This window comes from Mandrillus leucophaeus, unplaced genomic scaffold (assembly GCF_000951045.1).
Source record: "Mandrillus leucophaeus isolate KB7577 unplaced genomic scaffold, Mleu.le_1.0 Scaffold380, whole genome shotgun sequence".
Lineage (NCBI taxonomy): Eukaryota > Metazoa > Chordata > Mammalia > Primates > Cercopithecidae > Mandrillus > Mandrillus leucophaeus.
The window spans coordinates 1,172,322-1,189,400 of NW_012104032.1; the positions used below are offsets into that span (position 1 = coordinate 1,172,322).

Below are 17,079 nucleotides of genomic sequence, written 5' to 3' on the forward strand. Positions count from 1 at the left end.
TTACGCCATTCTCCTGCCTCAGCCTCCCGTGTAGCTGGGACTGCAGGCGCCCACCACCACGCCCAGCTAGTTTTTTGTATTTTTTTAGTAGAGACGGGGTTTCACCGTGTTAACCAGGATGGTTTCGATCTCCTGACCTCGTGATCCGCCCGTCTCGGCCTCCCAAAGTGCTGGGATTACAGGCTTGAGCCACCGGCCCCGCCATCTACCAACTCTTAAACATATTTTTAGTATCGGCCGGGCATGGTGGCTCACGCCTGTAATTCCAGCACTTTGGGAGGCCGAGGCAGGCGGATCATGAAATCAGGAGATTGAAACCATCCTGGCTAACATGGTGAAACCCTGTCTCTACTAAAAATACAAAAACAAAATTAGCCGGGTGTGGTGGCGGACACCTGTAGCCCCAGCTGCTCAGGAGGCTGAGGCAGGAGAATGGTGTGAACCTGGGAGGCAGAGCTTGCAGTGAGCAGAGATCACCCACCGCACCCCAGCCTGGGTGACAGAGCGAGACTCTGTCTCAAAACAAACAATTAAAAAAAATCTCTCTCTATATATGTGTGTGTATATATATGTTTATATATATTTTAATATCAGCCCTGCATTATGGATTAAAAAGACACGGTCCTACATTCATAGAAGCTACCGTCTAGTGTTGTTTTGTCCTTCTGTTGTTCTGATAAGCCCATTACAACACTTAAACACTGCTCTGATTTTTTTTTTTAATCTCTCCCACTAGCCTGTAAGCCTCTCAGTTATTCTAGGTATTTTTGTAATCTCAGGATCTAGGAAATATAGACCCAAATATATGCTCGTTGGATGGCATCCTTCTTTCTGGTTATTTTGGGTTTAGTTCTTTTTCTAGTTTCTTAAGGTGGATGAGACAATGGAGGGATGTATGAATGGGTGGATAGATGTATGGTTGAGAGTACTTGATAAGGCACTGAGGAGGGAAGAAAGGTGTACTTTAAAGCTTCTATTATAGGCAACACAGAGGTGGAGAAAGCTCCAATTAGGGAGTTGGAAAGCAATGGGTTTTATGTGGAAACTTTGCTTCCATATTTCAGGATGCTACCTATGATACATGAGAGTAAGCAGTTTGTGCTCAGAGAGGAAGCTATTATTTCTATAAACAGTGATCTGATTGATCCTCTAAAGTTGCACTTAACCTCTGCCCAGAGAGATTAGAGCCACCTCTTTTTTTTTCCTTGCAGGTCAACCACACCTCGACCAGTGGGCATTACTTCCCCATCACAGTCAGGTGGAGAACACTTTTCCCCTAAATATCTGTGTGAGATGAATATCCTTTCCTTATGTAGAAGATGGTTTCCTCTCAGAGACAATAATGTGATCTTCCTAACTTTATGTATAATATGAAAACATTGGCCGGGCGCGGTGGCTCAAGCCTGTAATCCCAGCACTTTGGGAGGCCGAGACGGGCGGATCACAAGGTCAGGAGATCGAGACCATCCTGGCGAACACGGTGAAACCCCGTCTCTACTAAAAATACAAAAAATTAGCCGGGCGAGGTGGCGGGCGCCTGTAGTCCCAGCTACTCGGGAGGCTGAGGCAGGAGAATGGCGTGAACCTGGGAGGCGGAGCTTGCAGTGAGCCGAGATTGCGCCACTGCACTCCAGCCTGGGTGACAGAGCGAGACTCCATCTCAAAAAAAAAAAAAAAAGAAAATGGCAGAATTTATCTGAAGATCCACAATCTAGAAATGGAACCACTGCTCTTTTGACAGATGCCATCTCAGTGGCATCACTGGAAAGTCCAGATTGCCTGACAAACTGGTAATCAATGACTGGGGGTCAGGTTCCAACAGATGTCTGGGCTTAAGGGAGTTAAGTCTATGCTGAAAGATGGAAAGGGAGAAGAGGACATAAAAACGAATTTGTTTTTTAATACCACAAGGCTTTTGTGCCAAGGTGGCCATGTGTGTCAAAGTCAGAGAATCCCTCCTTCTGGGAGCCAAGAGGAAGTCTCTCAGAACTAGAAGGGGAAGGTGTTTTCCTCGCATCAATCCAGCTTCGGAGACTTTCTATTAGTGGCATATGCCCCTTCCCCAAAAAACAAGTGTTCTGTGTTCTAATAACATATAAAGCTAGGTTTTTTTTGAGGCTGGGCACAGTAGCTCACGCCTGTAATCCTAGTACTTTGGGAGGCCAAGGCGAGTGGATCACTTGAGGTCAAGAGTTCGAGACCAACCTGGCCAACATGGTGAAACTCAGTCTCTACTAAAAATACAAAAGTTAGCCAGGCATGGTGGTACACGCCTGTAGTCCTAGCTACTTGGGAGGCTGAGGCATGAGAATCACTTGAACCCAGGATGTGGAGGTTGCAGTGAGCTAAGCTTATGCCATTGTGCTCTAGCCTGGGCAACAGAGCGAGACTGTGTCTGAAAAACACAAAAACAAAAAAACAACAACAATAACAAGTAAAACTAGGTTTTTGCCTTTTTTTTCTTTTTGTTTCACCTTATACAGTCGGTCCTCCTCAGCGGAATCTATTCCTTATAGAGAGGCTGGCTTTGGTGGCTTGGGACAAGTAAGTAAAGTTCACCTTATCTTTCAGATTGAAGTTTCTAATGCTAAATGAAAGCAAAGGTTTATCAAGAACTTAAATTTATATTGGTTTTGGCATAAATTATCTGATGTCTTACTGGACCCTATTTTCTTCTGGCAATGGAGACCTGATGTTAGAAACTGACAGAGAATAAATAGGGGTGGAAATAGTGAAAGTGTTTAAGGACTGAATCAACAATGTCCATGGTGTTCATTTTGGAAGGAGTGAAGTATGGATCTTTCTTAGACTAGTATGCCCACTGTAGTAGAACAATATATGCTTGAATGTGTAGCTATAGATAAATAGGGAATAGGGAAGCCAGATAACTGAGATATATTTATTAATTGATGCTTATTATTTGTCTATCAGGGAGGCAGAGGTCTGCAGGGACGGAGAACTCCCAGAGACTCTTATAATGGTGAGGTGGGGGGGAAAGGGTGTCAGAAATCAACCTACTCTATGCAGAGATCTGCAGATTTCTGGTTTTCTATGCATAATATAATGCCATTTCACTTGTTTTTTTTCCAGACAGTGATTCCATGTATCCATACATACATTACAAATTTTTCAAATAATGATATTTTTGTTTTCCAACTAATAAGGGGAAAATAAAGATTTGAGTGATAGAAACTCATTGAAAACCTCTGGTTAGGAGATGGAGGATAACTTTTCAGTAAAATTGACTTGGATTTTTTTGAATTGCCACAAGATGGCATTATAAGCTAAGTATAAAAAGAAGGTTCACAAGATGCCGATTGTTGGCCTGAAGGGTATCTGGCTTCTTTGCTGTGTTTTAAACATAAAAATATTCCAGTGAAGGAATATTTTGGGTCTGCTTACTTAATTTCTTACCTAAAGCCCCTTAAAATTATTACTGTTGTTACCATTTTCAAGGGCATTAACCAGTACCTAAAGAATATGTATCAGAGAGGACTTTCACAAGAAATCATTTGAAATCCCCAAATATCTTTTCTTTAATTCTCCAAATAGTCTCCCACTAAATCTCCCACATTTGAAATCTCCCACTCCTTTGAAAAACATAGATGTTCTAGACAATTTATTTCTCTCAGGTTAGTAACAACAATGTTCTCTTTTTCATTCTTAATTTTAGTAATTTGAGTCTTTTCCTCTTTTTTTTTTTTTTTTTTGGTCAATCATTTCAAAGAATTCGTTTTGTTGAGAGTCTGTATTATTTTTTCTATTTTCTGTTTCATTTACTTCTGGTTTAGTCAGTTTCCTTCTCATTATTTTGGATTTACTTCTTTTTCTAGTTTCTTAAGGTGGAAGGTTCGATTATTGATCTGAGATCTTTTTTACTATTGATGTTTCCAGTCATAAATTTCACTGTAGCACTGCTTTCACTGCATCCTATAACATTTGGCATGCTGTGTTTTGTTTTCATTCATTCCAAAGTTTGTTTGTTTGTTTGTTTTTTGAGGTGGAGTCTCACTCTGTCGCCCAGACTGGAGTGCAGTAGCGCCTTATCAGCTCACTGCCACCTCCACCTCCTGCGTTCACCCTCCCAAGTAGCTGGGACTACAAGCTCATGCCACCACACTTGGCTAATTTTTGTATTTTTAGTAGAGATGGCGTTTCACCATGTTGATCAGGCTGGTCTCCAACTCCTCACCTCAGGTGATCTGCCCACCTCAGCCTGCCAAAGTGTTGGGATTACAGGCATGAGCCACCACACCCAATCCCATTCCAAAGTATTTTTTAATGTCCCTCGTGATTTTTGTTTTTTGGACCCATTGGTTGTTTATCAATGTGTTGTTTAATATCTACACATATGTGAAGTTCCCAAATTTCCTCCTGTTATTGATTTTGACTTTCAGTAATTTAAATCCTTTTAAATTTATGACACAACATGTGGTCCATCCTGGAGAATGCTCCATGTGTATGTGGGAAGAATGTATATTCTACTATTTTTGGGTGGTGTATTCTATAGAGTCTGCTAGGTTTAGTTAGTATATCGTGTTGTTCAATTAGTACGCTTCTGTTTCCTTTCCTTGCTGATCCAGTCCAGTTGTTCTGTCCATTATTGAAAGTGGGGTATTAAAGTCAACAACTATTATTGTGGTTTTTGGTTTTTTGTTTTCTTGTTTTTTTGAGACAGAGTCTCGCTCTGTTGCTGATGCTGGAGTGTAGTGGCACAATTGTGCCTCACTGCAGCCTCCACCTCCCACGCTCAAGCGATAGTCCCACTTCAGCCTCCTGAGTAGCTAGAACAAAAGGCATGTGCCACCACACCTGGCTAGATTTTTTATTTCAATTTTCTTGTCTTTGTAGAAATGAGGTCTTCCTGTTCTGCTCTGGCTGGTCTCGAATTCCTGGGCTCAAGCGATACTCCTGCCTCAGCTCCCAAAGTGCTGGGATTATAGGCATGAGCAACCATGCCAGTCCTTATTATTGTCAAATTGTCTTATTTTCTCTTCAATTCTCAATTTTTGCTTAATGTATTTTAGGACTCTATTGTTAGATGCATATATAAATGTTTCTCTTCTTGATATAAATGGACCCCTTTATCATTATTTAATGCCTTTGTCTCTTGTAACTTTTTTTTTTTTTTTTTGAGACAGAGTCTCACTGTCCTCTTGGAGAGTGCAGTGGCAAAATCTCGGCTCACTGCAACCTCTTCTCCCAGCTTCAAGCGATTCTCGTGCCTCAGCCTCTTGAGTAGCTGGGATTACAGGCATGTGCCACCACGCATGGCTAATTTTTGTATTTTTAGTAGAGACGAGGTTTCACCATGTTGGCTAGGCTGGTCTCAAACTCCTGGCCTCAAGTGATCTTGCGGCTTTGGCCTCCCAAAGTGCTGGGATTACAGGCATGAGCCACGATGCCTGGCCCAACAATTTTGTCTTAAAGTCTATTTTGTCTGATATTAGTATAGCCACTCTTTTGTTCACTGTTTTTTGCATGGAATATATTTTTTCATCCTTCTCCTTTCAACCTATATGCATCTTTGAATCCAAAGTGAGTCTCCTGTAGACTGTGTATAGTTGGACTTGTTTTTTCTTTCATCTGTTCTGCCAGTTTCTGCCTTTTAATTCATTTACATTTAGTGTAATTACAGATAAGGAAGGACTGATTTCTGCATTTTGTTATTTGTTTTCTATATGTCATGCTTTTTGATTAGCCTTTTGTTTGTCCCAGCTGATATTTATCTCCTTAGGCAGCCAAACAAGTGCTTCTAATTGTTTTCAACAGACTGGAGAAAGGTTTTTCTGCACTTGGTAAGCTCTGAGCTCCAAGTCCTGGTGAACTTGAGCTCCAAATCCTGGTGCTGTCAAATAAAGACAACCTTGAAAGTGGGGTCTTCCAGGGAACCACTAGACAGGTCAAATTATAACAATTCTCTGGGAATGAGTCCTTCAAAAAGCTCTAACCCTGTTCCATCCCCTCTAGTGACTGCCAGACTGTTGGTTTTCACCATGAGTGTGCCCTGTTGGTTTTCAAGGCTACCATGGAGCCAGAGAAGGAGAAATGGCAATAAAGCAAGTTAAAATGCCACAAACCTTGCTGTTTTTACTAACATTCTGCTATTTTTCTTGAATAAACATTCTCCAGATTACTACAAGCCCTTTGTTAATTTCCAGATTTCTGAAGAAGTTGATTCTGACCATTATGCCAATTTTCTCATTGCTTTTATGGAGGAGGAAATTTTTGGAGGTCTTTGCTCTGCCATTTTTGTTGATGTCACTCGTAACTAATTTTTGTCTTTACCCATTCTTTCTGGTGATTTCCATCTTAGAGGGGAAGCCAAGGCACAGATACATTAGAGCACATGAAGGCAGTGAGGGATCTCAGTCCACAGACTCATGAAAGGGAGAGGAAAGCACCTATAAGAGATACTGCTATGTGATTTGTGAGCTTTTTCACTTGGCATTAGCCCCCAACCCTAACGTATATACTAAAAATCTTTTATCTCCATTTCCTTTGCCCTGGCCCCAAGTATACCTGAATCTCTTCTCCAGTTCATGGGTGATCTCATAGGCTTATTTTTATGCTTTCCAGAAACCCCTTCACCAGCTTCAACTCACAGCCTATCTTATAGGTGAGTAACACTGCGCTTCCTTTTTCTTGGGATGTGTTCATACTTAAACTCTGCCAGCAGGCTTGGTGCGGTGGCTCACGCCTGTAATCCCAGCACTTTGGGAGGCCGAGGAGGGTGGATCACGTGAGGTCAGGAGTTCGAGACCAGCATGGCCAACATGGCAAAACCCCGTCTCTACTAAAAGTGCAAAAATTAGCCGGGAGTGGTGGCAAATGCCTGTAATCCCAGCTACTCAGGAGGCTGAGGCAGGAGAATTGCTGAATCCAGAAGGTGGAGGTTGCAGTGAGCTGAGATGGTGTCACTGCCCTGCAGCCTGGGTGACAGAGTGAGACAATGTCTCAAAAAAACAAACAAAAACAACAGAACTCTGCCAGCAGTCCTGGGGTTACTTTTCCACTGGCTTGTACCACTGAAGTTTATAATGTGCCTTATAAGCAAAAAGGAAGTTGGATAGCACTGTGTTTAATATACATCCAAATTACTGTATTTTGGACAGGTAGTGGCTCCCACCTGTAATTCCAGCACTTAGGGAGCCCAAGGTGGGAGGATTGCTTAAGCCCAGGTGTTGGAGACCAGCCTGAGCAACAAAGCGAGACCTAATTACCTGGGCTTGGTGGGTGTATGCTAGTGGTCCCCGCTACTTGGGAGGCTAAGACAGGAGGATTGCTTGAGTTTAGGAAGTCAAGGCTGCAGTGAGCCATGATCATACTACTGCACTCCAACCTGGGTAACAGAGTGAGACCCTGTCTCCAAAAACAAAAAAATTATCCTCAGTTGCAAGCAGGGGATTTTTTTCCTCTCTGGCCTAACTGTATAGACTCTTCCATTACATATGCTTTTTATTTTTACTTTTACCTTTCCTTTTCTCTGCTGATGCTTTTATTTCCTTTCCTTAGACCTTCATCTGCCTCCTCTGGACAGGGGATTTTTTCTTTCAGACCATCCCCAAATGGGCATTCAGGTCACACAAGAGTCCTCACCCCCAACAATTTTGGTAAGTTAAATAACATTTCCAGAGGAATGGAGCTTCAACTATAGGCACATATACTAAACTGAAGATTTTCAAGATGACAAGATGTTGAGGTTTGCCCCCCAAAGAGCATTGTCTCTAGTTGGCTCCTTAATATTCTTTAAGAGCCATCCCATTTTCTTCAGAGTGAAGGGAAACTCTGGGTTTTGCCTGGTTAGCACTCATCCTGTCACCAGTTGAGTCCTACTGTTTAGCCAGAAGGTTGGCCTGTAGGACTAAACTGGCTTCTCAAAAGTCCCTATATTGAAAATGCTGGGCACTCAGTTCTGAGGATTATAAGGCCAATATCCATTTTTCTCTGCATCTTTTTCAGTAAAGGTGGTACCACCAGTCCTCTTGTTAAGAGGCTGCCATCTTCCATAACTCACCTAAATCTTTATATTGCCTATCTTTCCACTCATCGTTAAATCTCAGACCTCTGCCAGTACCTGGTCCTCACAGGAAAAGAACAGACTTTATAACCCATTTCTTAAATTGATAATTGTGTTTCCCTTCTGAGTAGTGTTCCTTTAAGAACTACCTCGTGGCCGGGCGCAGTGGCTCAAGCCTGTAATCCCAGCACTTTGGGAGGCCGAGATGGGCGGATCACGAGGTCAGGAGATCGAGACCATCCTGGCTAACATGGTGAAACTCCGTCTCTACTAAAAAAAATACAAAAAACTAGCCGGGTGAGGTGGCGGGTGCCTGTAGTCCCAGCTACTCCGGAGGCTGAGGCAGGAGAATGGCGTGAACCCAGTAGGCGGAGCTTGCAGTGAGCTGAGATCCAGTCACTGCACTCCAGCCTGGGTGACAGAGCGAGACTCCGTCTCAAAAAAAAAAAAAAAATTAAAAATTAAAAAAAAAGGTCTCAAAAATCAAAAAAAAAAAAAAAATTAAAAATTAAAAAAAAAAAAAAAGAACTACCTCGTTACCCTGACCCACAAGTAACACCGCCGAGAAACTGCCCAAGGAAGTCATCTTTCACTGTTCCATTCTATCCTTCAGCTCAGAGGGAGAGCAGAACCACACTAGAGAGTCTTCCTAGTTTCCAGCTTCCAGTCCTGCAGGTGAGACCTGGCTAGTCTAACTTGTCTGTGCATAAAATCTCACATGGTTAGGCCTGCACACTAAATGCCTCAGGGTAGTGGAATATAACCAGTGAAGAACGATATGAGTTTCTGGTAACTGTATGTTCACAACCTTCCAGAATGGTCTCAATTCTAGATTTTATCCTACTGTTGGATTAGCTTCCTGGTTTGGGGTTTTAAAATGAAGTCACATGCTAGTGAGAGGCTTTAAACTGAGAGGTCTTGGCCAGGATGAAATAAGTGTGGACACACTGACATTTTCAGTAGTTCCACAATCAAGTATTTTCTATGAAATATATCTTTTGGGTAGAGGTACTACTTGAACTAGGAAAAACCACATTTACTTCTCCAGAGACAGCTAGAGTAATATTTTATAAATTTATGGGACTATGATTCCGATTCCAGTAACAAAAGGAAAAGGGCATGGTAACAAGGAAAGGTTTGTAAAGAGTTCTGTTAAATGAAAAGTCACCGGGGGCGGTGGCTCACGCCAGTAATCTCAGCACTTTGGGAGGCCGAGGCGGGTGGATAACCTGAGGTCAGGAGTTAGAGACCAGCCTGACCAATATGGTAAAACCCCATCTCTACTGAAAATACAAAAATTAGCTGGGTGCAGTGGCAGGCACCTGTAATCTCAGCTACAAGAGAGGCTGAGACAGGAGAACTGCTTGAACCTGGGGGGCGGAGGTTGCAGTGAGCTGAGATCATGCCACTGCACTCCAGTGCCTGGGTAAACAGAGCGAGACTCCATCTCAAAAATAAATAAATAAATAAAAATAAAAAAATAAAAGTCCAGTCTTGCCTTTTTTTTTTTTTTTTTAATGGCTTGGATTTTGAGCATATTTAGGCCCTTTTTTCACTCCAAGCTCCTGGTGTCCCCAGGGACAGTTCCTTCATACTAAGGTAGGTATATATTTTGCTCCCATATTCCAAGATGCCCTTTTATTTTCATCAGTAAGAAATTAGGGTCTAAGCCTTAAGAGGCAACACTGGGGAAATAACAGTCCTCCCTAAGATCCTCACAAATGGAGGGATTAACCTACAGAGGAAAAAATACTTAAAAGCTTAATAAACCGTCTACAAATATTTGGCCCCTAACTGGATCTTGACTGAAACAAGCTGTAGAAAAAAAAATTTAAAAAAAAAACAATTCATGAGACAGTTTAACAAAATTATCTATTGGACATTTGATATTAAATAATTGTTAATATTGGAGAGTTTTTGGTATGATGATATTGTAGTTATGTTTTTAAAAATAGCCATTCACTTTTATAGATACATACTATTTATGGATGAAAAGTCAAATGATGTCTGGGGTTTGCATCCCTAATTTAGTAGGGAGGGACAGTGGGAGAGTAGAAATAAAAGATTGGCCATGAATTATTTGTTAAAGATGTACAATGGGCACATGAGTTCATTATACTATTCTATCTATTGTTTGAAAATGTGAAAAAATTTTAAAGGTATTGAAGGAAATGCCACCTCCTCAGAGGCCTAAGTACTCTGCCTCCCTGGTAGTCATCTCTGGGTGTGGTAGTCATATGTCCCAGATTTTCCAAAATAATTTTCAAATATTCATCCTTATTATTATCACCATAGCCACTGAAATGTTCCAGAGACTGTCACATTAGATGTAGTAAATCCTAGTTTGGAAAAACTAGTTATCATGCAATGAAGAAAACTATGGGGAAGCAAAAGCAGTGGTGTCTGTCTCGATAAGCTTCATACAATGAGTTCAGAGAGACTTTCTTGCCCTTTTTGTTGTTATAAACACCCACATCTACCTTTTTGTCCTCTGCTGCAGACTCTCTACCAACAACAGAGGCAGATGGGATTACCCAGTGGGAGAGAAGCATGGACCACTTCCAGATAGATCATCTTCAAGGTCTGATCTATACATACTGCTGAAGGATGGACTGTAGCTTCCAGGACCCATTAGGGGTGATGGCCCCGGAAAATTTATCCCTGCATTGTTTCCTAGTTTCACTCTATACCTTATGCTCCCTCCATCTTTACCCTATTCACCCTTATCACCTCCCAGGACAGTGGTCAGGTCTTACAAAAGGCTAGTGCTTCAGGAAGATGTTTATAGCTCTTCCAGAAGACCTTGGTAGCTCCCCTCATTTCCTACAATTTGAAACAAAGGTCATAAAAATAATTATTGGCATCATGCTTGGTTGGGAGTTGGGAATGGGGATTGTGATGGATCATATACTCATCACTGTTTCATTTCTGGATTTCATTTTTAGCTATGGATATACTGTCACATTGCCAATGTTAACAAGTAACATCTCTGTTCTTTGTCCTTATTATACACTTTCTATTTGCCTATTGTTTCCTCTATGCTTAGTTACTATTAAATGCTAATTTTCCTTTCTATTGAAAAAAACTGTTGGAGACACTGATTTTCTGTTTAGTATATAGATAGTAAAATTAAGACGACACCCTTTTATTGCTACAATTCTATCACTATTACAAGTTCTAGAATGGTGGAATAGGCAAACAACACTACCACTGAGATCAAACATGTACTTTGGGTACTAAAAGGCAGAAATGAGGAATTAAATAGGTTAGCCACTCACAAGTTGGCCTTAAGCAAAAATACTGGGAAAACAGAAAATAGCAGGCATCTGCCAGAAATAAATTAGCTCTTGGGAATGACCTTGTATCTGAATTAGGAGCCCTATACCCTTTCTGGTACTCTGAATTTATTTTAAAGGCATTTCTAGACACCTTCTCTTTTAGGCAAGAGTCTGTCCTGTAGCAAATGGAGTTACCTCCAAGATTGTTGTATCTCTGTTACTCCTGAAGCCTCAGAAATTTCAGTCATTATCATTTGATGGCTGAGAAACAACCTGGCTGGTGACAGATGCTGAACTACTTCCTTTTAAAGTTTTTATTCTTCTTTTAATTTACCTCAATAAGTCCTGCCCCTCCAAACAATAAATTAAAAGTATGCTGAGTTAGAATGTTAATGGATTTGGTTCCATTAATCCCTAAACCATAGGAGTGGCAAAGTGGATGAGAGAGAAACAATTTTATTTTTGGCCTTTTTATTATTATTCTAGCATTCTAGGGCTTCTACTCTTTTATTTTTAGATGGTTAACTCATTGATGATACCTATTTGCCATATAGCTGATCCCAACTGATGAAAACCATTCTAAAACATCAATAATTAATTCACTTAAAGACGATGGTCCCTCTGTCCCTAAGACAGATCCTATAAAGAGAGGGGAAAAGTCTCTTTTTCAGAAACAAATTGACAGCAAAAAGATGAAAATTTAGTCTCTGTCAAGTTGGACAGGAGGTAGTTATCAGGTTTGTAAAACCAAACCTGGAACCTACCTCCACTGCCCTTCAACAAGGGGAAACTATTCCCTCTTTCACCCCTTTGTAACACAGTTCTACTTTTTAAAATGACATCTTCCCTAATTACCACCTCCAATAAATATCCATTCTAAATTATTCTCTACCCAATTATTAAAGTTTTTCACAAGCTCGGTGGGGGAAGATTTACCCTGAGACAAACAGTGAACAGAGTGAGGATTTTGGAAAGACAGAAAAAACTACAAAGCAAAGTGGTCCCAGCATAAAAACTGAAAATAGCCGGGTACAGTGGCTCACGCCTGTAATCCCAGCACTTTGGGAGACTGAGGCGGGCAGATCACGAGGTCAGGAGATCAAGACCATCCTGGCTAACACGGTGAAACCCCATCTCTACTAAAAATGTAAAAAAATTAGCCGGGCATGGTGGTGGGCGCCTGTAGTCCCAGCTACTTGGGAGGCTGAGGCAGGAGAATGGCATGAACCCGGGAGGCAGAGCTTGCAGTGAGCTGAGATTGCGTCACTGCACTCCAGCCTGGGTGACAGAGCAAGACTCCATCTCAAAAAAAAAAAAAAAAACCCGAAAATATTCTGCCACCTGTGATTTAGTCATGAAGCAGGTGAAACATAGTCAAGTTGGTATGAGGAAAAGGAAATATTAATATTTCTGATGAGATTGGGACTTACTGAGAATCTTGGTTGTCTAGGAAATGATCAGTTATTAAGAAAAAAAGTAAGAGTCAGTTGCATCATGCACAGACTTGTGCTCAGAAACGGGGTGCAAGGCAGCCTTATATTCCAGGTAAGATGGTGGGATTGGGGATGCACTGGAATCATCAATCAAATCAGAATCCTTTACTCCTCCTTTCCAATCCTCCTGGAGAGGTGGAGCCAATGTCTGGCCTCTCTATAGTACACTAAGGGAAAAGAACAGCAGACACGAGGTGAGCAAGAGCAGTTTGCCAGCCCATGGTTTCCCCAGATCCTTAGCACTCTCTACACTAAGGTTAGAGCTCTGGATTTCTGCTGATCCAATCCCAGCCTTACTTAGTGCCCTATGGTCATCCTCCCTGGTCCACCCTCACTATATTCCCCTGCCACCCACCCTGAAGAACACAAAGCTTTTTAGTTCTCTGCCACAAGGTAATTTTAAAAATGTGGTTTCTTTGTTTAAAACAGTTACTAAGTTGTTTCATCTTTTCATAACAGACCTCCCCTCCCCCAGCTCCCCACTCAGTCTTGTATGATCACATCATCATCATCATCATCTTCCTCCTCCTCCTCTTCTTCCTCATCACCTTCTAGCAGTTCTTCCTCCTCCTCTTCCTCTTCTTCATCTAGACAAACTACCACCTCAGCTGGCTGAGGTAATCGAGAGTCAAACCAATCCAGTACCTGCTGGGTGCTAAGCCTTGATGCCTGACTCAATTGAGGGATATCAGTTTCCCGTAGCTGTTGGTGGGCTGCCCAGTACCTCTCCAAGGGTTGTATATCCGGTGGGGGTGGAGGGATCGGCAGAGGTGATGTCTCAGCCCTTTCATTCAAGGAGCGGGTTGATGGTGGTGGTGTAGGAATTGCTAGGTCTTGGAAACTAGGGGCACCAGGTACTGCGTTGTCCCGAAACCATTTTAGTTGCCCATGCTTCAAGGCATAACGTGTGTCACCAAACCACTGAATGATCTCAGGCCGAGGTAAACCAGTAATCTGTTCTAACTTTTGGTAATCCTCACGCCGTGCCCATTGGCACTGTAAAAAAAAGGATTTGAGGATAGCCAGCTGCTCTTTGGTTTTGCGCTTGGTCTTTCGCTGGCGTTGCATATCTGGGGAAAGGTACTCTGTGGGGCCAACCCTACCTGGTACTGAATTATGCCGTAGCCCTTGGGGCCAGGCTGGTTCCAGATGTGGGGGTAATGCCTGTTCACTGGGTGACACTGACTGTGGGATACAGCCTAATGGCTGGAGGGGTTTAGAGGTGGCAGTAGCTCCATTAGCCAGTACCTGGAAAGAAGAAGAGGAGGTAGAGGAAGAAGAGGGAGTAACACTAGATGCTGACTCCTCCTTACAACTACTGGCAATTAATGCAATTGGTGGGGGTTTATCCCGAGCTTGTGGTGGGGGGACAGTTGTGGAGTGGTTCCAGGAAGCAGTACCTATGCCACGTGATTGGTTGGGACCCCTGCCTGCCTGCTCCTTTGAGAAGCCACTGCTTTGACGATGTTGCCAAAAATCTGATTGGTGGGGGAATGCTCCACTGCCAGGTGTCATCAGGGACTCCTTTAATTTCTGGTGACTCTGTGGCAGTGGTGGCATCTGAGAGGACTCCTCAGGCTCTACCTTCAATCCTTTCGTCTGGGTGGGCTTGCTAAGAGACGGAGGACCTATTCCAATACCAACTTGTTCTGGAGCTGGCATTGGAGAAGGAGGCACCTCCTCTGGGGGCCGTCCTGCATGATGAGTAAAAGAGAGAAGGGATTTGAAATGGAGTTGGTCCCGACGGTAGACTACTCGGGCTCGAGTTTCTTCTATTTCTTCAGATGACCAGCTAATACCACAGCGGAGGCGCTGGGCCATAAACCAAGTCTTGACTTTCTCCATCTGCAACCCATAACGTAGGCAGAGAAGGGCAATGTCTGCTAGGCTGGGATAGGGAAAGTAGCTGAAGGTTTTTAGCAGGTGTTCATTGCTGTCTAGCTCACTGGTCTGGGCTGCTTGGGTCCACACAAGCTGTAGCTCCTCAGAGATTGGAGGGAGGCAGATGAGCCCCGCTGGTGAACTACTGAGACCGCTGGCCTCTTTATTAGGAGGCATGGTGCTTTCTGATTTGTGCCCTTCAGAGATAGCTGTAATAAGAAAAGAAACAGCTCAATCACTGGGTCTCCTCTTCTGACACATTGCTCAATTTCTACCAAACTAACTGCTGGACACCAAAACAATTAAGTTTCTATTTGCATCATGTTGTATTGCTTTTTAAGTGCTTCAACAGTTTCTTATTTAATTTTCACAAACAAGTCATCAGACCCTGCTTTAATTCCAATTTTCTGTGGACTAAAGTCCATAGATGTTAAATTACCCCCAGTCACATGACTGGTGAGTGTTGTTCCAAGAAAAAAATCTGTCTTTAAAGCCAGTCATGGTGGCTCATACCTGTAATCCCAGCACTTCAGGAGGCCTAGGTGAGAGGGATTGCTTGAGCCCAGGGGTTTGATACCAGCTTGGGCAACATGGTGAGACTACAAAAAATTTAAAAATCAGCTGGGCATGGTGGTTCGTGCCTGTAGTCCCAACAACTTGGGAGGCTGAGGCAGGAGGACTGCTTGAGCCTGGGAGGTCGAGGCTGCAGTGAGCTATGCTTGCACCACTGCACTCCAGCCTGGGTGATAGAGTGAGACCCTATCTAAAACAAACAAAAAAAGGCCGGGTACAGTGGCTCATGCCTGTAATCCCAGCACTTTGGGAGGCCAAGGCGGGAGGATCACAAGGTCAGGAGATCGAGACCATCCTGCCCAACATGGTGAAACCCCGTCTCTACTAAAAATACAAAAATTAGCTGGGCATGGTGGTGAGCGCCTGTAATCCCAGCTACTCAGGAGGCTGAGGCAGGAGAATCATCTGAATCCAGGAGGCGGAGGTTGCAGTAAGCCGAGATCAGTGCCATTGCACTCCAGCCTGGGTCACAGGGTAAGACTCCGTCTCAAAAAAAAAAACAAAACAAAAAAAACCTGTCTTTAGAGGTTAAGAAGGAAAACTGATCCTGATACAGTTTTTGTGTGTATGTGTGTGTGTGTGTATGTGTGTGTGTGTTTGAGACTGAGTCTCGCTCTGTTGCCAGGCTGGAGTGCAGTGGCACGATCTTGGCTCACTGCAACCTCCACTCCCGGGTTCAAGCAATTCTCTGCCTCAGCCTTCCGAGTAGCTGGGATTACAGGTGCCCACCACCACGCCTGGCTACTTTTTGTATTTTTAGTAGAGATGGGGTTTCACCATCTTGGCCAGGCTGGTCTTGAACTCCTGACCTCGTGATCCACCTGCCTCTGGCCTCCCAAAGTGCTAGGATTACAGGTATGAGTCACCACAGCCAGCTGGTGGGGTTTTGTTTTTTTTTTTAAGAGATAATATTGCTCTGTCACCCAGGCCACCCAGGCTGGAGTGCAGTGGCACCATCATAGCTCTGATACAGCCTTCATCTTTCCTATTCAAATCCACTTCTAGAAGCTATCCACCAACTCTCACCTTCTAAATTCATGGAACAAGAATCACACAGTGAAGACTCAACCACAAAAACAAGAGGAGCAATAATTTCAACTTGTTTGTGTGTGTGTGTGTACATTTTTGTTTTTGTTTTTTCAAGAGACAGGGTCTCACTCTGTTGCATAGGCTGGAGTGCGGTGGTGTGATCATGGCTCATTGCAGCTTTGAACTCTTAGGCTCAAGCAATCCTCCTACCTCAGCCTCCCAAGTAGCTAGGACTACAGGTATATGCAGCCATATCTGGCTAATCTTAAAATTTTTTGTAGACAGGGTCTCACTATGTTGCCTAGGCTGGTCTCAAACTCCTAGCCTCAAGTGATCCTCCCACCTCAGCCTCCCAAAGTGCTGAGATTACTGGAGTGAGCCACTGCACCTGGCCCTGAGAACTGTTTTTTTTTGTTTTATTTTGTTTTGTTTTTTTGAGCAGGGAGGGTCTCGCTTTGTTGCCGAGACTGGAGTGCAGTGACATGATCTCAGCTCACTGCAGCCTCTGCCTCCTGGGTTCAAGTGATTCTTGTGCCTCAACTTCCCGAGTAGCTGGGACTACAGGCGTGCGCCACCATGCCCTATTATATTTTGTATTTTTAGTAGAGATGAGGTTTCACCATGTTAACCAGGATGGTCTCGAACTCCTGACCTCAAGTGATCCACTGGCCTCAGCCTCCCAAAGTGCTGGGATTACAGGCCTGAGCCACGGCCCCTGGCCAGAACTGTTAATAACTATTTTTTTTTTTTTTTTTGAGACAGAGTCTTTTGTCACCCAGGCTGGTGTGCAGTGGCGCGATCTTGG

At 43.2% G+C, this 17,079-nt stretch overlaps 2 protein-coding genes across 4 annotated transcripts in view; one reads left to right on the forward strand and one right to left on the reverse strand.

Moving 5' to 3' along the window:
- Positions 1–11,178, forward strand: part of RNF212B (ring finger protein 212B) — a 54,750-nt gene extending 43,572 nt beyond the window's left edge. The window contains exons 8-13 of the mRNA XM_011990713.1: positions 2,484–2,544; positions 2,932–2,980; positions 6,580–6,619; positions 7,516–7,613; positions 8,634–8,695; positions 10,521–11,178. Coding sequence (XP_011846103.1) covers positions 2,484–2,544; positions 2,932–2,980; positions 6,580–6,619; positions 7,516–7,613; positions 8,634–8,695; positions 10,521–10,589 — 379 coding nt within the window. The 3' untranslated portion in view covers positions 10,590–11,178. The remainder of the gene's footprint in view (positions 1–2,483; positions 2,545–2,931; positions 2,981–6,579; positions 6,620–7,515; positions 7,614–8,633; positions 8,696–10,520) is intronic.
- Positions 11,179–11,738: 560 nt separating this feature from the next.
- The window catches only part of HOMEZ (homeobox and leucine zipper encoding), a 34,530-nt gene continuing 29,189 nt past the window's right edge, over positions 11,739–17,079 (reverse strand). For all 3 annotated transcript variants that reach the window (XM_011990672.1, XM_011990673.1, XM_011990674.1), the window contains one exon: positions 11,739–14,881. In XM_011990672.1, coding sequence (XP_011846062.1) covers positions 13,275–14,881 — 1,607 coding nt within the window. In that variant the 3' untranslated portion in view covers positions 11,739–13,274. The remainder of the gene's footprint in view (positions 14,882–17,079) is intronic.